General features: G+C 40.1%; 1 protein-coding gene across 4 annotated transcripts in view; it reads left to right on the forward strand.

Moving 5' to 3' along the window:
* The window catches only part of MAP2K5 (mitogen-activated protein kinase kinase 5), a 249,102-nt gene that overhangs the window by 162,122 nt on the left and 65,098 nt on the right, over positions 1-21,882 (forward strand). For 2 of the 4 annotated variants that reach the window (XM_019647307.1, XM_019647305.1), the window contains one exon: positions 9,014-9,043. The exons of 1 other annotated variant lie outside the window; for it this stretch is intronic. In XM_019647307.1, the coding sequence (XP_019502852.1) occupies positions 9,014-9,043 (30 nt within the window). Of the gene's footprint in view, positions 1-9,013; positions 9,044-17,628; positions 17,974-21,882 lie in introns of those variants that run through there. One more of the 4 variants, XM_019647308.1, reaches the window with a different exon arrangement.

Consider the following 21,882-nt stretch of genomic DNA (forward strand, 5'->3'; position numbering starts at 1 on the left):
ATACTTCTGCTATAATAGGAAGTGGGCAGGTGAGAATCTACCCAATCAGTAAGCATGTTGTGCTACCCTGTGTTGGCAATAAGGATACAAACTTTGCCCTCAGGAGCTCCTTGGCTAGTAGGGAGAAAGGTAAATAAATGTGCTGTGGAAGTGCATAGGACTGGGCAGATGAGAGAGGGAGGACTGAGATCAATGTCTCTCCTCTCTCTCTCTCTCTCTCTCTCTCTCTCTCTCTCTCTCTCTCTCTCTCTCTCTCTGTCTCTCTCTTCTCCCCTCCCCCACCCCCCACAGAGAGGCCAGAAGTATGGGAATGTTACCTGATTATACTCCCTTGACTTTGCAATGTCTAGAAATGGAACTGTAGCCTAGGTTGAGCTCAGTGGACTATACCATAGCACTGATGTATTGTCAAGTACCCACAGCTGCCTGACTCCAGAGAGCAGCATAGAAGTGGAGACACCCTTTACTCCCACCCCTACCTCAAGCTAGTTCTCTAGGGACTGTTATGATTAAAGCTACCCACTGTCCGATGATACAGGTCAGCATTACACACACATATTGAAAGGGTGTCATTTTTTAAATTCTTAATCAAAATGGTGATTAAGCAGATGCAGTAGATTTGGGGGCATTTAACTCTAATCTTTTCCCTTCTTGCAACCCTTTAGTCTTTAATATGAAATAAGCCACCTAAATTAATCATAATGCTTAAATATGTGAAAGTGATTATTCTAAGCAGTGATGTGTAAGAGGGCCTTGCCAGTTAAGACTATCAACCCCTAAGACGGAAGAGCCTGTATGTTGTGTTCACTAAAGGATTGTAGCATAGAAACAACTAAATCATTAGCCACCAGGTTGTCCAGGCTCTAGGAGACATCACCATCGGGGGGTTATCATAATCAACAACTGCTTAGTATCAGCCTACTGCAGAATATGATTTCTGGTGTCATGGAGAATATATCAAGTTCATGACTGAGAGTTTGCCCTTCAACAGTTTATACTTTCCCTGGCATTAGAGACACAGGAAGATGTAGAACACTAGGATATGTCACCAGGTGTAAGACGTGATTCACTGCCCAGTGAATGGCATTAGACAGGGAGTGGTATGACTTGTTCTCCACGTTGCCTTCTGAGACTAACTCCCTACAGAAGAGTAAGGAAAATTTGAACCAAGTCCTGAAAGGATAGGTAGAGTTCCATCTGTTCACCTGTTACACCATCTCAGATTCCAGGTAGGAAAACTAACCTCGGTGTTACATTTTGAGTTGTGCAAAAATGTGAAGAACATTCATTATTCTGTTAGAAAAGTAGAATGTTTGCTTTCATCTATCATGACTGAACTTCGTCTCATTTTAATTCAGCCTCTCACTGAATTTCTTGTCAGTGCACCCAGAACACCATCAAAAAGAGACCTTTGCAGTTGTTTTTAAGTGACTTTTAGACATTTAGTTATATACACAGATATCTTAATTAGCATTGCTCTGAGTGAGAGCTACTAATGAAAATCAACTTGGAATGATTAGTGTTTTCAAAGCTTTTGACAAAGTGGGTCTCTTTAAATGGAGGGTGGGTTTTTTCCTTTTTTAAAAATTAATTAGCTGCCTCACATTTACTATGGCGTAGTTGAAATTATATATTGCATTTAAACCACGGTATTCAATCAAAAAATTATTCAGTCAAAGTTTTTCGTCTAATATAGATAGATTCACACACACACACACAAACACACATACACATATATACACATATGCATACATAGACATATATATATACATACACATACATACTCGTTTTTAAGGGGGGGAAATGATGCAAGTGAAATAGCATGATGGGAGAGGAAGGAGAATTATGTGTTTGGGGGCAGCAGGGTTAGAGAGACCAAGCAACGTTTAAAGATTCAGACAATAGCATTTAGCATGAAATCTGCGTTTTATCATCCTTACGCCGCCATCAGAATGAAGAAAGACAGTGTCCAGCTGTAGCAGTAGTTTGGTAGCAGGAGAATTAGAAGTAAAGGTACCAGTGCCTGAGGGGCGGGTCATGAATTAATAATTGCCGCGTGGCGGATGAGCCCCGTCAGAGGAGCTGAAAATGAGGAAGTTGCCTTGCAGAGCGCTATCAATCACTCAGTGACCATAACTTCCAGTAATTAGTGTATTTTATGGGCCTTTGCTTCAGTGGCTCGAAAGCACATATGCTCCAGTCACAGCTAAACTTTGCCGGAGTAATATTCCAGGATGATTTATCCTCCTGCTGCACTGGGATATAACCCTCTATTACGTGAAGATTGTGAACTAAGCTGCAATAAAGTGTAAGTTTACGTACAGTTTGCCCAGGTTGGGACCTCGATGTATCATGCTTTTCAGCGTTCGCGGTTAGGCTACAGCAAGCAATCATTTTTAACAGTGAAACAAATAAAGCAATTAAAGGAACAGCATTAGGATATTGTACTGGTGAATTACTGTTGCCCTCTCCCCATTTAAGTGTCCACTGTAATAAGCCCATTTCTAATTTAAAAAACAAAACAAAACCCTATTAGAAACATTTGTTTGTAATGCTGCCTTTTCTCCGTTTTTATTAGTAATCTGTGGGATAGAATGTAGGACCTTGTGAATGATGGAGACTTGCCTGATTTATTTCACTGTGCTACTATGTTTAGGCTCCTTAAGTTAAAGTAAATTTTCCTTGTATCAGTGGACTCTGGTGAGGATAAGCACTTCTTTTTTAGATACTGGCACATGCTAAGAAGCAGTCCTGATGGGAACCTCGCATTTAGGCTCTTTCTACACAAAGAGAACGATATTTGGGAGTGCTCAGGAGCACTCGGTGCTTTCTGCACAAGCATAATGAGTTTTTGGCTGTGGCACACCCACTGCACCGGAAGTCTCTGGGGCCTTTGCGGGCGGGGTCCTTTGCCACTGCCCAAACATCTGTAGAGCCCAGAGTTCCTAGTAATTTAACAAGCTTTGCCACCAACCTTCAGCATGACCTTGGGCAAATTAATTAAGCTTCTGGTGCCTCCATTGGGCCATCATTCCGTTTGTGTTAAAGAAATTCTGTGAGTTTATAGGGAAGCGTTATGTGAAAACAAGTAATAAATTGAGTAAGAGAGGATATGCATGGTTTCACTGTATTCTTTTTAAAGTGAAACGTTTCTTCTACGCCATTTCTAATGATGGTGTTCTTGAATTTCCTTACATAGAAACCAAGTGATAAGCTCATTTCACCAAGCATGGGTGGAAAGGTATACACAGCTTCATGCTTTTGTTATATTTATTATCCCGTCTTTAATTTGCAACATATTATTATATCATACAAGTTAAAACAATAATAGTAAAGCAAACTAATTGTCTTTAATTAAAGTGAATTAGGTTTTGACTTTAATATATTTGATGTAGTGAGAACTGATAACGTGGAGGGTCCCAAAGGTTATTAGGGCATATTTCTGTTGGGCCTGATGGTGTTAGTAATAACCCTCTTCCTCATAGTTCTAGACATGAACAAATATGTCACTTCATCAGTCTCTGTTACTCGCACTTATGCCCCTCCGCAGGGGTTGCAGATTCCACAAGTTATCAGCTAATGGCGTTATACATTAAAAATTGAAGCTCTCCTCACTCCCAGGCCTTTCAAGGCTTTGTTCTTAAACCCTAGACACTTTGGAGTGCAGCTGCAAACTATAGGCAGAAGATTAAATTAATTTGTAACTCTTTTTTTTTTTTTTGGACCTGCATTACTAAATCCTGCACATTTAATTGAAACCCTACTTCAAGACGCTTTGTGTTTCTGTGTTCTTTGTTGTCCATTTAACCTCCAAAGCACTTTAACACTGGTGAATTGCTGTTATATCCTTTGGATTGTTTTTAAACCATTCAGTAAGAGGAGAGTGAAATTGACACATGGGAAGAAAAGTAAAATCTTAGGGTAGATTTTGAGGTATTTAATATTTATTATGGTTCTTCACCAGCATAGTTTCAGATGATTTAAACTCCCTCTCTAGGACTGTGTAAATTGGTCTTGGGATGAAATCTCACCTAGGGAATTTTATGTAATCCAGTAGTTAAGTCTGATTTTTTAAAGTTTCCCTGTGTCTGAATGTTCCAAAGTGGCTGCTACATTTCTAGAAAATGAAGGTTTAACTGCAGTGCACACTCTAACTGCAAAATCCTTAGATGGAAATTTAATTGTGTAAAATGTACACAAGGTAATTAAGAACAAATTTTAGAACATTTCAGACTATGAAGTCCTCCTTCAGCTAGATCACTGGCTATATTGAAAATGCTTATTTTCAATTTGCAATTATGCCGAGAAACATACAATACACCTAAATTAAGAATTAAAAAATCCAGTGCTCCTCACTCAGTATAACTATATTTATAACTACTCCCACATTGTTGATATTCTAAATGGGAGACTTGGTCACCAGACACACATCCTGAGTTTGTGTCCTGCGTTTACTTTCTGGCTACAATATATGTTTTCTCTTTGTGATTTATAACTTCATGGTGATAATTATTCTTATTACCAACAGAAGCTCCTTTTTTGCTTTTTAAATAAATGCCTTCTATCCTAACTTCTTGTTCATATACAAAGGTTTCTATCATGCAGTTGTTCTGTATTTGGCAAATGTTATGATCACACCCACACACACATGCACTTGTTATTTAAATTAGAAAACCTAGCATGTTCAAATGCTACTAACTCAAAGAGTATTTCACTGGACAGATCAAAAATCAATAAGATGACACTAAGGAATGGTCCTAGTTTTACAGTGGAATGTTAGTGGTTTCCTGTTCTTTACATGTGTTCCCAACTGGTAAATGTTTTCAGAGCATTCTATTGCTGCCTTTGTACATAGTAAATCTCCAACAACAAAGTATTTGGCAGTTTGCTGAATCTTACGTATTTGGAATGAACTCTTTCACTGCGTTAATTGATTTCCAGTTCTTTTTCAAAATGTGTCAGAAATCCACAAAAAAACAAAAAGTTGATATTTTGACTATTTATGCATTTAATAACAATTTGAGCTGCTCTGTATATAAATGACATTTTTATGTATAAAAATGTCAGATATATTCATTCGGATATATCCGACCATCGTGGCAAAAGGGTTAAAATGCACTTTTTTTAACATTAAATAGAATCCTCTCCCTCCCCCAGCTCTACCTCCACCACCACCCCCCTCAAAAAAATAAAGCTTTTTCACATCTTTTACAAGTGAGCCAGTGCCCTCCTGGGAATGAAAAGGATGTAAGAGTCATTTGATAAATTGTTGGTGCTTATGTGAGTCCACATTTTTCAATATACTTTTTTTTTTTTTACTGGACTTAAGCTGCCTATATTTAAATGCTTCTTTTGTAAAGATGATAAAGAGAGCAAAGATTTCTATTGGCTTAAGCCTAATCTGTTTGCTTTGTTGTGATTCTGGGGTTTTTTTCCTCTCTAACTGTTAACCTATTTATAAATCTAAATCTACATACAGAGGTCATTGGTTGGCTGAACTTAAACCATTTTACTCAGTAAATTTAATTAAGAAAATACAGTGCAACTCATAAGTAAATGAGTTTTTTCCTAGTTTTAAACCAAACCACCCTCTTGAGTGCTGATTGCCTTGCCCGACCCCTGGTGATACAGAAACAGGCAAAATTAAAAAGGACATTAAAGCTTCATTAAATCTGAAACACATTTAGTACAGTGACATATCTGCAGGCCATTTCAGAGAAGATTACATACTCTCTTTTGTAAGTTTCCTAATTTATAATACCTTGACAATAAAAACTGGGGAAATGCAAGTAGATTAATAGACCAGTAGGGGTAAAAGACAGAATGGACTCCGGTCCGCCTGTCTCTGAGAAGTTCACGCACAGCATATGTGCCCCTCTCCCGGGGAGAGTTCCATGGCTTTGACTTCTGGAAGCCTCATGAAGCACTTGCTCTTCATGCAGCCGTATCTGGTAAGAGCCCTTTTCCTTTTTTACCTTCTCTTAATTGAAGTTGATAAAAGGGTTCTAGGGCCTAGCCATATATTTCCTTCTGTTTTGCCAAAGACAAATAGTGTGGAACATAAACACTGCAGCCTGCATTAAACCTGGAGGACAGGGACATACACGGAAGGCAGCTCCCTCTCCTGGGGCCTTAAAACGACTGCTTTTGGTGCCTGCCTACTAGGGCCACTGCCAGTTTTCACTGGTGCAGGATTGGAATCCTTGGCCTGCTGTTGGAGCAGCCCAATGGGGACACTCTGTGAGGGAGGAAATGATTGTTGTGCTGCTCTGGCCAAGGACAAGGAACCATTCTCTGTCCTCTCCCTCAAAAGAGGTCATACCTACAAGATGTTTACCAAGGAGTTATCCCAGGAATGTTGTTGACAAGTCGCCTGAGACTCCACAGGATGTCAGGAAAGCACACACAAAGCAAAGCCGGTCCCAAGAATGATGAGTTCACTAGTTCAAGCATTGCCACCTGTTCCCAAGCAGACTGGTACAGAGAGGCTCCCAGCTGACCAGCCTGCACTGCATTTTCTGTTATGCTTCTGCGTGGTGTTATCTTGCAGAGTAAATGAATGACATCAAGCATCCTTATTACCTTGTACCAGTCATGACAGAGAGGGGCCAAGTAGATGAGGGCACGTTCCCAAGACGGCTGGCTGGAGCCTGGCCTCTCCATAGAACAGTGATGACTGGAGAATTTGAGGCTTTCAGTTGAAATGGGAAGAATTCACATTTCTCAGCTTATCCCACTCTCTCTTTTTTAAGCCTTCCATTTATAATTGCTTAGCTCTTTTAACTGCAAGGACCAATGGCCAGTGTTGGCACCTGCCAGCTAGTTTAGATCTTAACTATATGTATGGTGAGAAAATTTCTTCCATATGGGTAGAATTCTTCCACAGACCCTAATGACATGTTCGACGTGTACCCAAGTAAATGGCCCAGTCTGTAGAAGGGCTTGAGGTAGAATGTTCTAAATGTTGTCTAATAGTTACTCGTATGTAGCTATTAGCCTTTTTAGATGAGAGACCCTCTTTTTGGTGGTCTTCTAAGTCCAAATGGAAGAATATGCCAAACTCATTGTGATGATAGGTGACAGCTTTTGGTGGGCTGTCACTGCCTGTCAGTTCAGTACAGGATGGTGTAAACTCCCAGTTCACCTGTTACCACAGTAACTCCTCCTAAATCAACATGCACACTCTCGCTAGCCAGAGACACACCATGTTTACAAAATGTAAGGCAAATCAGTGGCCTGTATTGGGTGGGGGTGGAGTAGGGATGGTGGAGAGTTGAGTCTCTCCCCCTCCGAATTAATAACAGTACATAGACAACAGACTATCAAAGAAAACAGACAGAGTTTGGTTAGCGTTCACGTTCTCTTTCCTTCACTGCATCTTGTGATGTTTCTGCTACTTATACTTGAAGGGATTAACGGTATCCACCAAATGGAATAATGATAATTTAACTCGATATCTTGAAAATCGATGAACTCTGAATTTACAAGAAATGAGTACAAGGTAATGGAACTTAACCAGGTATTCCAAACACGTGTATACATCCAAATGAGTGTTGGCCCTTTCAGAGTAATCACCTTTCAATATTTTATGGTTTATCCCTATTGTATTGCTGTTGCTCATACTGGTTTAAGAATTTTGAAAATGAACCTCAGCAGCTTCATGTCTAAGCTGAGCAAGGAACAAAATATTTATTCTTTGAATTTGGGTTTTGGTAATATCCATAGGCTATTCAAACCTTTGTCAACAAATAATTTATATAGTCAAAAAGCTGAGTTGGCTATAATTTTAAGTCCAAGATAAGATATAAAATGGCAATTCTGATAAAATAAAGTAGATGTTCTCCTGTTACTTGAAATGATTTTAAACGTAATTCCAAAAACAAGAATTCACAAATATTTAGCAATGTCAGTGTCTTTGAAATAAATGCACAATTTCTCAAGGTCTAGAAAAGCAGTGTCATATATGCTGGAAAGAATACTGGATCAAGTTGCAAGTCTTGGTGTCAGCCCCTAGGCTGCTGCCGATGAACCGTGTGGGATCTTCTTCAGTGGGACTCAGGTGCTATTCTGTAGAATGGACTGATGCTCCCTTGGGCCCATTCAGGCGTCAGTTCCCTGCTATAGCAATGCTACTTTGAAAGGAGTTACAAACACATAACACAGGATTTTAGGCCTGACGATGGGCTGTATTATGTCGTTGGAAAATGTTGCCACTATTTTCTTTAAATAAGTTATGGTATGTTTGGTAAATTTGATCTTATTACTTTATATCAGTCCTATTCCTGGTCAAATCATTTTGTTTTTACAGGTGAGGATCCAAAGACCAAAATTAGTGACGGGTCTAGAAACACATAGCAGTTTACAAATCAAACAAAATTGGAAGCTCTAAGGATTCACTTTCATAATTTCAGACACTTAGATCTCTAGTTCTGACTTCACAGTCTTGAAATGACCTTTTACCAGTAATAGTAGCTCTTTCCTTCTAACTATAGATAGAAAATGGATGAAAAAACTAACAAATACATGAGAATCATGGCAAAATTTTCTTGAAATATGTTTCCTTCCCCATTTCCTACAACCCTTCCTATATACTTGTAGTTGAAATTCTACAAAGCCTTGTGCTGGGAACAATTAGGTGTTCCCATTTTACAAAAGGCAAAGCCAACAGCCTCCATCTATAGTTTTACATCTCTGTATAGAAAAAACTGTCACACACATGTAAACGTGAGTAATACCTATACAGCTGAGAATATTCCTAAGGGAAAGCATATAAGGATAATGTTTAGTTGCTAAAATTAGGGTATATTATTGGGAATGTAACCATGTCCGTTGAAAATGTTCATTCTAAATACAACTTTTAATGTAATTACAGTAATCATTTAGTTGGTGCATTGGAGGTTGTGAGCTTTTTATATTTGCTGGATGCAGTTTTGAAATTTAGTACTTGTCTGTCTTAAGGAGATCTGCCCTGCATGCAAATCTTTAACTAGACAAATATTATTTCCTTTCCCAGCTTGCTCTTGGGAGGTTTCCATATCCTCAGGTAAGATTGTTCATTACTGCCGTTTGCCACTGTGACATTCATTCCTATGTATGAAGGTGCAGGGAGCAATTGTGAACATTTGAGCCACATACAAATAAATCTGTCCTATTAAATTGAAAAGTGATATCTTAAAGGAGTCATTTAGAAGTCTCTATTGATTTTTGATTTTTTTAAACTCCAGATTTTTTCCCTCTTTGTTAAAGGTTGAAAGCCATCATTGTGCTCTTCTTTGTGTGACATTGGCAATGTTTTCCCTTATTCTAGCCCAGTACCATGTGCTCATATTGAGGTTGGGGGAGAGGCACAGCCTTTTCTTGAACTATTTGAGCTTTTGGATTCATTAAAATTATTTGAATTAAAGGATTGAGATGGTGGGTAAAAATATTTAAATATGTCGTTATTTTTGCTAAGCAAGTAGACGACCCCTAATTTTATATTTGTGTGATTTTGAACATATCCTTTTTTTTTAATTTGCCCCTTTCTAGTCACATTTCTAAGAAAACAAACTATCCGTTATTTTACCATTGCTTATGATAATCTTTATCATTTCTTAAAGGTTTTTATAATAGGAGAGTGCTAGCACTTAAAATATAAAGCTATTTTGTGGTTTGAAAATGATTCCCCAGTGTGTGGGGGAAAATAAGTGAAATGTCTAGAGAGATGAAAAATGAATGGTTTGACTGTTTTTCTCTGGTTGATGCTCACTGTTTTTCTGGCATCTTGGTCTGTACAGGCCAAAGTGCCTGGAGGCATGTCTGATTTAAAGGTGGTGTTGGTCTCTGCTCTTTAAGCATCTATTAACTTGCTATTATTATGCAAATAAGTGTTGTATTACACATACTAATTTATGCATGGTTAGATTATGCAGATGCATCACAAACATGGTTATTGAATAATAGGATGGGGTTCATTCTCTCTACCATCTTTATAAGCGGTTTTAAGCAAATTCTCCTGGTACCCATGTGGACATTTAAAGACCCTTCATTCGCTGAAACGTCTCTTTTGTATCTTTTTTCTTTTACAGTTAAAGCCATCAGATAGGTGGAAGAGAAACTGTCCAAGTTGTTAGGCTCGAGAGCGTTAGTCTCACTTTTCAAATTGGAAGGCTTCTTTGTTTAAACATAATCTTTCCCTTAAAGAGAAAAATCTAAAATGTGATAATCGCTTGGCATGCATGCTAGCATTTAGTGAGATTTTAGTGTATACAGCCTGGCTGCTTAGCTCTAGGTAGCCCATCAAATTAAAATCACATTTTCAGGATTTATAGCCCATTAGAATATTTATCTCGGTAAGCCTCTTATTCTGTCAGTAATTTTTAAACAATTCACTATTTGGCCAATTGATGCAATCCCCTAAAATTTTGTAAATGAAGAGAAGAGGCCCTGTATGCTATATCTACCACAAGTCGTGGTAGAAAACTTGTAAACCATCTAATAAAAATGCCAAAGATTGAGAATCTAGCTATATTCTTGAGATTCCTAATGTCTAGGGTAATTAATCAGTCAGGTTGGGTAAGTGATAAATCTAAGAAACGGATTGCCACTGCATTTGACAATTGAAGCATTTGAAGGCTCTGACAGATTTGGGAAGAGGCTGTCTACCTTTGTAATAGTGTTTTCTTGTATACGTTTACTTGCTCAGTCGAAGTGGACATTGGAAAATTCTAATGTGAACTTCCTAGTTAGCAATAACCTTTATGCCAGAGTGGGGAGAAACTGTATTCCTTGCATCATGATAGAATATTGTTACCAAATTGGGACTTTTACTTCAAAAAAAATAGAAGCAGCTCTGAGATGCCATCAGGCCTATTTCCCAGATTTTTCAACAGAAGTTTGTGTACCTTGTTGCTAGAAGCAATAATGACTTTTGGTAGAGTTGGCATTTGTTTTACAGGCTTTGTACTATAGACTGAAGATTGGGAAAGAATACTGTATAAATTCCTTTCTTGCCCCCTTTCTTTTGCCCTCCAGCAAAGCACGTGAAGAAAAATGTTTATTTCTATAGTATCGCGGAGACTAGATATGAAATGGTGCCCTCTCTTTGGCCCATTTTACCTCATTTGAACCCTCAGCCACTCTGTGAGATAGCCCCCCCTAATAAATTGGGCAAACAGAAGGACTGACGTGCTCACTATTGAACTACAGCTGGTTTGGTGCCGTTGAATCCCAAATGGAGTCGTCAGGGATGAGTCGTGGATCCCAGGACTGGAAGGGATCTTAGATGGCATTGACTCAAACCTCTCAACCATATCTAAAAAGCAAACATCCACGCTTATCCATGCTCTGCTTGAACACCCTCGGTGACAGGAAACTCACTACTTCATAGAGCAGCCAGAGAATCAAAGCAGGGCTCTATTTACCAGGCTGAGGACTGCCTCATCCCAAATGTCACCCGCTGGTTTGGGCCTTGAACACATGGAAGCCTTTCATATATCTTTGAGATTACGTAGTTTTCAATCCCTTCTGTCCCCAGGGCTGGGGACAGTGCCAGGGTATTGCTACTCTGAACTCAGAGTCAGTCAGGGCGCCAGACCTGAGCCCTCTGCACTAGTGGCAAGTTGAGAAGAAGAGTGGCCTGTTGGAATGAGCTCTGGACCGGGAAACACGATGAGAATCAGAACCAGCTCTACCACAAATCTGCTGGTCACCGCAGGCCTTAATTCTTGCTTTGTAACCCTTAGAGGCCTATTTTTTTATCTCTAAAATGATATTCCTGATACTTACCTTTCCTGTCGGATCAGGGGGAGTATGCAGATCAAATGAAATGGATATGAAACCGCTCGGAAAAGTAACAGGCCACCCCACTGGCCCTCATGTTGGGCTGTAGCACAAAACAGAATTTCTAATTGTCAGTCAAAGGCTGCGAAAGGATGTGCTCAGCAACCTGCCAGCCCCAACTGGAGCAGAGTGTAAACGGAGGGGAGGGAAAGTGGGGAGGAGAGGCTAGCTCCCGCCTCGTCCTTCCCCCAGCCCAGCCCAGCGTCAGTGCTGCTGACAGTGTCGTTAGCAATGCCTCTTCCTGCTGGTGACACTGTGTGTACCGTTGGGGACACAGATGAGGGAGGGGTATTAGGAAGATAGCAGGGAGGAGTCAGTGGCCTGGGACCAACATAAAGGGTAAAGGATGGGATTTTTGTTGAAATAGTCATTGATATGAATTCCATTGTTTTGTGGGTTGGGTTTTTATTTGGTATTTGAAAGTTATTTTAGTTTCCTTTAGGCCTTAAAATTGCATAGCCTCATTGGCATGTAGTTTAGGACTGCATAGAAAAAAAAAGGTGAGGAGCCCCTAAAAATGCAGTCTTGTTACTATAGCTTATAAGAGGAAGAACAAGGATGTCTTGGTTTCATCTAGCACTTTTGTGACATCAAGCTCCAGAGCACTTCCTGTTACCTGACTCAGGCCGTCCATGCCCCTTGCAGACTCGTTCCCAGGCTCCAGGCAAGCAGACTGAGGCTCAGAGGCCAGGCACCTGGCCTCAGGGATGAATGGGTACAGTTAGGTCTAGGACTGGCAGGCAGCTAGACCAAAGAATGGCTCTGTGCACACTGGGTTTGGTTGGCTATTTATACCACTGCTCTCCCCACTCGGCCCCACCAAGCCCTTCTGTTGGTTGGCCTCGTTGGCCCTGGGGAGGCCTCTTGTGTAGATGAGAAATGCTGAACACCGGAGGCTTGTGCCATTGTAGATGATGACAGGCCCACTCCCTGGAGCCCTTTTGCTTTTCGTACCATGTGTTTAGCAGAGTGACAGGAGGATCTGGAGGGCCCCAGAACTCTCACTGACCCCAGCGCCATTAAACCCTCGGTGCCTTTGAAGCATATTCTACAATAGGAAAAAAATGTGTCTCTAAACATTTTGCAAACAGATAGCATCTCAATTTCTTGAACAATTTAGCTTTAATAGTAATCTGAAAAGATGCGCAGGTCTGGACAAGGACTGGAGCTGTGTACAGCTAATAATCACGTTGATCCAAATTCAGATAACTTAAAAAACATGATGGTGGGCAATGGTTTGTTTAATGACACCATAATTTAGGAGAAATGGAAAGATTGCCTGCAAAAAAATTGCATCCCTCATTCAAACTTTACAGTAGTGCCCTGCGTTAGGATGATAGTAAACCCCTTAAGGCGGCTTCTCAGGGGATGCCTCCGCTCTGGCATTTGGAAATTTGGTAAGCAAGATGCCACCAGGAAAGTGAAGATAATACAGATACAAATGTATTTAAAGTACTTTTGCATGGATAAAAGTGGTGTTCTTCTTTTGGCTACATTTCCTGATCTTGGTTAATAAATTACATCAAAATGACCTGAAGTTAAAAAAAGGAAAAAAATCTGAGCAAATAGTGCCCCTGGTATTGTAAAGCTTTGAATGTTTTCACACCCCATTAATTTATTACTTCTCTTTCTTCATCTTTAAATTTCATTTTTTTTTTCAAAAATTCCGGCTCCCCGCTGCTGCAGTGATTTTCATCTTGTTGTTAATTTTGCCTGCTCCATATGGAGCTCCAGACATTTCACCTGGAGGCTGTACTAGATTTTGCTGTAGTGATCGTACTTCCGGAGGCCAAAACTGTCATTTAGGGTTCCTGCTGCATCTGTCTGCGCCAGGCTTTTCACTGGCATGGGAGAGTGTGAATAACAAATTGGATGCACCTGAGATTCAGATGATTAGTGTGTTTTGTGAATCTCCAGGACTTGTAAGCAGATAGCTGGGGGGGGTGAGGGGGGCAGGTGATGGGAGGGCTAAACAGAGACTGTGGGTGAATCTGTACTCACACCTTACATTTGGGGCCTTACAAGGGAAGTGCAAACATCCTAGGCAGCCTGAGTGCAGAGAGAGTAACAAATATTTCATCCTGCCTTGTCATTGATTAGAAAAGAGCCTTTAATTTCATTTCACCCCATGTTGTGATTAATTTGCATTCTTTGTCAGAAGTTAATGGAGTTTTTTATGGTTCACTCTGAAATCCTTGAAGACATCAGACTTGATCTGATGTTTATACAACCGCCAGCGGAATTTTTTCGTTTGATTGATGGCAAGCTTGATGTTATTCCAAACGGCTTTTTAAGCTGTTTTTAAGAATTATTTGAATAAAATGCATGCAAGATATTGTTGTAAGATCAAGATTATCTGTTAAAAATCTGTTTCAGATAAAGATGATAAGTAGTAAGAAGGATCAAAAACAGAAGAGATATAGTGAATAGTGATGTTATTTGTTAAAAGTACATAAGAATGGCATTCAAATACATTATTGCAATATATAGAGATCACTTTTATTGAAAAAAATATACTATCATCGGGGCAAATAGAATAATTAAGGCTAAAGTCAAAAGAAAGCCTGGATCTTTAAGATTAAAAACCTTTACTTCCAATTGGCTAATTCTCATTTATTCTGCCAGCTTTTGCCACCAATGTACGAAATAGAGATCCACTGTTCTTAACTCAAGGAGACAGGGTCTGTCAGGCCTGTTAGCTGAACAAAATGATGACATATTACTTGTCTCAATAAAGAGGCATTCTTAAATCCCAATACAAGTTAAACATAAGTGGATAATAGGGGGTTTTAAGTGACAGACGTGCAGTCTTAATAGTATAACGACTACCCTTTTTCACAAGATAGTACAGAAATGAAAATATCCTGTTGTTAAAAGCAAAATACCTCAGTTGTTCGTGGGTATGAGAAACCCGTGTTCACCCCCTACACACGATATATCGAAATATGAGGGCAGCAAGTAGGTGGCATGTGCTCCGAGCCCCCTGCTACTAACCGAGGAAGTATGTGTTGCAAATGCGTTTTGATTACTAATACCATTTGTTTGATTGGGGCCTCTGCCTTGCTTCAGCAGGTTCTCGCTTTGCTGTGATTGCTGCGAGTGAGACTCATAGGTCAACAAGCTACTTATCTGAGCACTTTCATTTAGAACAGATTAATTTATTTGCTGTATCTGAAAGTTTGCTAAATAATTGGGTGGTTTTAATTGAAGTTACTGCTTTGTGATCCTTGTATTAACATGATCTAAGGTCCTCTTTATTATATGTAATCCATATTATTGACTAAATTTGCCCTGTTTTCATTTAAATGTAAGCAGCTTGTCAAGGAGAAAGTATTTTAACTTAGCTTAGAAACCTGCTATTTTAATGTGTTTTCTTTTTTCAATTGACAGACTGTCTTTTAAACATTCATTTATTTTGTAGTAATAAATTGTGCTCTGGATAGAGTATTTGTCTCATAACAGAGTAGAAAACATATGTTCTGAAAACTATTTTAAAATATTAAACACTTCAAAAGCTAATGTCAAAATACTGAAATTTTTACACCTAATTTTACTCATGTTTTAAAAGCTTTTGACTATACTGTTAATCCTAATTTTGAGAATTTAACATCATTTTATATTCAATATTAAATTTAGACCATAGATATCACTGTCTTATTTGTATATTAATGTACTGATTGATCATGCCTAGACTGACATAGAATTACAAAATAATACCTAAAAAGTTTGCCTTCTTTGAAAAGAGGCGTTTGGAATCTATTTTTTGTTACATTAACTTTTTGAAGTTCAGAACATCAAGGATTTTAGTAAATTGTAAGTATCCAGTTTTTTGTGTCAGATCTCTAATCAAAGAAAAAAACAGCAACGGGTAATTACCCCAAACTTCAAGTACTCATCTTTATTTGGTAAGAGTCCAAAAGAGCAATATATGCAGGCAATTTTTTTCCTAAACAGATTTCTAGCCTATATGTTTTAATTCATTGTTTATTTTTGTCCTTGCTATTTAGGATATAAACATTTAAAATGCACTGATAATTTGAAGCCATAAAATCAGATTTTATGTTCCATAATGTGCAGAGATGAAATTTAAGTGATTTGAAGATGTTTACTTATACATATTTACCTCTTCCCAGGAATTTTTTAATTGCCCATGTCAATTTCCTCTCCTAGTATTATATCATGCTTCTCAAGAGGTCCCATAATTTTATTTGCTTAAAAGCAGGAGGTGGGGTCCCAGTATATCTTTAAAATAGGGCAGAAATGAAAGAGAAATCATCCCCAAAGTGTGGGTAGCTGGGAAATGTGGAGTTTTCCATTAAAGATGAATTACTTGTTAATACCTCAATCGAGGTATATTTAGTTAGCTAACTATGTTAGTGATTCCTTTTTTTTTTTAAAGCAATAACTCCATGGTTTTATTTTATAGCACCTTCTAATCTACCCTGTGCCTGACGCTGTGCTAAGCACTGAGAGTACAGAAACGAAACAGATGTGGTCCCTACTTGCAAAGTCTAATCTATTGGGAAGAAAAACATAGACAAATGGCAGTTGATATAAAAGGAATCCTGCAAGAGGTGGTCTGCTCTGGCCTCAAGAGGAAGAGGTCATCCCACCTCAGGAAGCCATGAAGGTTTCACTGAATAGGTGATGTTTGAGCTGAGGCTTTGAGACTAGAAGGACGGGAAAGAACTTTCCAGGCATTTTAATCAAAAGGAGAATCATCTAGTAAAAGATAAAGGTCTAAAGCAGCGTGTGGTATTCGGTGTCCTTCTAGTACTTCAGTAGGTCACTACTACTATTGTTACTTTCCTTTCCCTAACCATTTAGGAATGTCCCTAGGTAGCTTTTATAGTAACACTGGGAGGGAAGTACAACAGGGGAGGGAAGACTGTTAAGAGGAGAGAGGTGGTGGTATCGGGATGGGGATGGCAAGTGTAGCAGAGCCAAGATAGTGAAACTGGGTTTGAGAATTTCCTGAATCCCTTTAAGATGACTGAGAGCCAGTCTGAGGGTGGAAATCATTGCTTTTTAAGATCTCGACCCCTAAGATCAGTTGGCACGTGTGCCTCTGAGGAGTTCCCTGCTACCCTCTACGAATTTGACTTGGTACTTTATAGGCCATTTTCTAGACTGCTGGGTTAGGAGGGGGGCAGAATTGTCATAATCAAATAAACGAATGCCTCAGAGAGCACTTTGAAAAATATAAGGTGGTAAACAAGAGCAAGGTAATATTAGTATTATTTATATTTCCAGGAAGTACTTTAGGGATTTACCTATGTAACTCTGAAAATATATGACCATGTCTCACACCAGGTAGGACTAAAATGAATTACTTTTCTGATCCCATAAGAGCCTTCCTTTACAGCTTTCCTTTTTGAGTTATAATTTATCATTCACAATCACAATCATAGTATATAGAATTATATACAGAATCTAGTCATTTTTAGTTCAGTAACTGGGGACCATGATTCTTTTACAGTTTTTAAATCATTAGTTTAGCCCAGAAATAGAATTGAAGCTTGAAGTAATACACTTGGTGCCCAATGTGGCTTTCAGGTGGTGACTGCCATCTTCTCTTTCTCTGAGGCTCTGTGGTCTGCGAGGCCTTGCATTTTTCCCCTTTTGCTTTTATTGGTGCTGTCTGCTACTTCATAGAATCATGCAATTTCAGGATGTAAAGAGATCTTCCAATGATCTAGTCTAACTCCTTTATTTTATAGAGGACGAAATCGGGGCCCATAGCCATTAAATTGCTCACTTATGATTACCAGGCACTCAGGAACAGTCAGACTGTCTCCTACTCTACAGGGATGTTGCGGGGACCAGAGGCTTTGAGCCCAAATGGCCATCCTTATTTTACACACCCATCCACTCAAGTACCTCCTCCACCTGGTGCGTCTGCAGAGATGGAGATTACTGTCCCGGATGCTCCGTGACTGCTAGGTAATTGCTGGATGTGGATCCTGAGGGGAAAGGGGTCCCCAACAGTGGTAGTAGCAACAGCAACAGACAAAGACATCAACTTTTATTGTACTCCAGTGTTTTACTTACCACCATTTAGATTAGAAAACGTGGGTAGATTGGGGCTCGGAGCTTACTGGCATCTAAGTTAAAAAGAGGGCAGACCTGGTCCAACTTTGTTTGAGCACAGATCACTTTCTAGATGTTTAACCGTTCTGGATTAATGTCGGGGGGGGGGGTTCGGAATTCTTCCTCAACTAAAATGTTAATGATGCTAAGAACCCAACCCTCTTTAGTGCCAATAAAACAGACAAGCTAAATTCATTGACAAAATCAATGAGTTGCCTAAAAGGGGCAAAGAGCTGATTCGATTTAGGGCTGGAGACTGCCCAGCACACCAGGTGGAAAGAGGGTTCCAGGGACCACTAGGAGCTAGGAAAGGAGGCAGCCGTCTTCATGCACAGAGCCAAGGTGTCATCTCCAAGGAACTGTGGAGAAATGAGGCCACCACTTAGAACCAAGTGTGGACTCTGTTGTGCTGTATATACTGTCAAGGTCCACAGATGGTAACCGCCATGGAGAGAAGGAAAGAAAAGCTACAATACAATAGTCTTAGGGATACAACAGTCTTAGGAGGAAAGGTGCTCAGAGGAGGAAGGCAAGACCACAGCGGCTCATGAAGCTTGTCTTGTTTCCTGTTCAGAAACAGGTTGCAGAGAGCTCCGTTCTGTGTGTGAGGAGACCTTGACTGGAGTCCTAGTTCTAGTTTGGTAAAATACAGTGAACAAAAAAATCAGCCAAAGGCCTCAGTCCAGCCCCTGCCCTTTGGGCAGCCCTGTGCCTCCTTGGTAGCCAGGCAGCTGCAAACTCTCAATGCCTGAGGAAAGAGGGACTGGGCGGCAGCAGGTGACTCACCCAACAAGTCACAAGTTACATTATTGTCAGTATATGGTTTCCGCCCCCCCCCACACACACACACACACACACACAGAGCTAACCTGAGTTCTGGTCCTGGCTTTTCTTGTTAGTTGTTTGACCTTATTTCTTTTTAGACCTCAGTTTCCTCATCTGGAAAATGATGGAGGTGTTCTAGGTCAGTAGCTTGCAGAGTTATGGGAAGACAGGACACGGAGTGGGTGGGAATCCAGTCCCCAGCACATGCACGCATGCATGTACACACAAACACAGAGTAGGTCTACTTTTACCTGTTTTAAATTTTTACATTTTTAAAATGTAGCTAAGTAATACCTTGTAGGAACTAAGAGTTACTTGGTAAACAGAGTCTAAAAAGTGCTGGACTAGATACCTCGGTGGTCTCCTTTCATCCTATATGAGCAGTTTCCTCCGCTTCTCCACACCGTCAGCTCTTCTCATCACCATCTCCTGAGTGCTCTTTTGGAGTGTATTGCAACCTGATTTTACTTATATCAAAATATAAGAGGCGTGAACTAAAACTCTGAAGCAGAAGTCAAACTTTATTCATTCTAGATCCATGAGTTCTTTTCTTTAAATCTTATTTTGAATTTCATTTACAGTCAAGCCGGTAAAACACATATTAATTAATGTGGTTATGTGTGACTATATTTCAAGATTCTTTCCTTCTTAATCCCATATGAACCACATGTTGGCTGCAGTTGCAGTTTGTCTCAAAATCTCAGCCAGTGACGTCAGACCGCGTATCATAGTTTAAATATATATATATATGTATGTATACAGTCTTAGCCCTGACAGAAAACCTTCTTTTCGATGCCCAGAAACATCACCTGTTGGCGGGAGCTATCTTAGAAATCTACAGTGCCCTGACTCCAGCAAATTGTATTTCATCCCAATATTGAGTGGCATTTGGAGGAGAGTGCAAGCCCTGTGCTTAAGCCTTAGCTCTGCCACTAAGTTTCAGGGACCTTAAATAAGTTACTTTATTTTTGTGGAACAGCAATTTTACCTTATCCATCTTCTGGGTCCCTAGAGTCTAGTACAGTGCCTGGCATGGAGTAAATACTTGCTAAACATACGTGTATATGCATCAATGAATTAATGATTTAGCCTAGCTTTATTTTTTTTGTATGTTGGGATAGCAGATTTTAGAATCAGGAGGAACTAAGAAACAAAACACATTCTTAGACTTCAGTAACTTTGTCCCCTTTCTTTTCTTCCATGTTCGTATTCCCACTCTACCCTGCCAGCATCAATAGCTGAAGGATAAAAGCTTCTGAGGGGATGTGATAGTTGTCTTCAGATACTTGAGGGTTCTCATGTAAGAAAAGACATGCATTCATTCTGTCAGGAAGGTGGAACTGGAACAAGAGGTAGAATGGACAGTCAGAAGACTTCCACTCCCCGTCATCTTGATGCATTCAGGCGCGTAAGGAAGGGACTCAAGGCTCAAACCAGGGTGGAGAGCTAGGTCAGATTAAAAAGACCTTTATGATGGTTCCAGGCCAAGCGTCTGTGATTCTGCCTCAGTGCTGGGCAGGCCTCCCCCTCAGCCAAACAAGTAAAGGGCTGGTGCAATTTCTGTTTGTTGCAGGGGAGGAGCAACAGGTAGAAACTTCATCAGACTTGTCCAGATTCTCTCGTTGGTTTAATTGTTCACTCATTTTGACTCTCAATGCTCTGTCAGTGTGAAACACATAAGAAATAGAAGAGTACAGGAAAGAGGTGATTCTTTTTCAGTCCAAGATTTATACACCTCTCTGTTTCTCAGTGGAGCCAGCTATCTGATGTGGCTATGAGAAATGCGAATGCACTTGTAGTCTCCAGAGCTTTCTGCTAAATAGTGTACAGTGTCCAGAACAAGGTGATCTTAGCCAGTCAGTTCAAGGTGTGTTCAGCTGTGGGTGTCATACTTTACGAGGAATGCACACATATGGCATGACGTTCAGAGAAAGGTGACTGCAGTGGTAGAAAATGTGAAATCACGCATGGGTCCTTCCGGGCAGCTTTCTGGTTCAGGGAACAGAAAACCCAACTCAGAGTTGCCTCAACCACAAGGGGAATTTATTGAATTGCATGACCAAAAAGCCATACATTGTCTGGTTTTAGGTACAACTTGACCCACCAAGTTACTTTTGGCTATATTCTTAGTAGGCTGCTCCCTTCACAGACCAAGAATGGCTGTTGGGGTTCTGGGGCTACCTGCTTCCCGGTTTAGTAGGGAAGAGCAGGTCTCTTTTCCCCACAGGCAACCACAGGCCCTCGGCTTCAGTTTGATTGGACCTGTTTAACTCCCTGCACCCAGGGGATTTAGATGGCGATGAATAGTTAAGGCTGAACCACATACCCCACCCCCAAAGCTGGGAGTGAAGTCATCTTCCCATGATGCACATGGGCTGTTTGGGGCCAGAGCAGTGCAGTTAAGAGTGTCACTACTGATAGAAGGGGGTAGAATAGAAGGCAATCAAACACAGCAAATGATCATAGGAGGAAAATAGATGTCCATTCAGGAAAGAAAACATGGTGGAGACATGACACTATCTTCAACTATGTGAAGAGCTGTCATGAGACTGAATCACTACAGCTCCACCTTACAGGAAGACGTATTTGGACTCAAGAAAGAACTTTCTTTAAAAAAAAGCAAGCAATTTAAGCTACCCAACATAGAATCCCTGGAATCCCATCGTTGGGTGTCTTCTAGCAAAAGACAGGATGCCTGTCTGTCAGGAATATTTATAAAGCTAATTTCATTATGGGGCAAGGAATTGGACTAGGTGACCCCTAACATCGTTCTGGCCTGTGGAGGAAGTAAGCTAATAGCGATGCAGGCTACATGATAACTCCAGAAAAAACCTTTTAGATATTTTGACACATTAAAAAAACTTTCGCTATAGCAGATTTATTTAAACATGGAGAGTAGACTGGTCTACAGGCCTTTGTCAGAAAAAAAAACCACCTCCACCCACCCTCATTCTCATACACACATAACTGATATTCTTTTTTTCTTTCTTTTTTTTTTTTAGTTTCAGGTGTACACAACAGTGCAATAGTTACCCTTTTCACCCCTCACAAAGTGACAACCCCCCTCTCCCAATCCACTGCCCCCCGCCGTCCCGATATCATACATATCTATTACAATTCCATTGACTCCACTCCCACACTCTACTC

This window comes from Hipposideros armiger, unplaced genomic scaffold (genome assembly GCF_001890085.2).
Source record: "Hipposideros armiger isolate ML-2016 unplaced genomic scaffold, ASM189008v1 scaffold_110, whole genome shotgun sequence".
Lineage (NCBI taxonomy): Eukaryota > Metazoa > Chordata > Mammalia > Chiroptera > Hipposideridae > Hipposideros > Hipposideros armiger.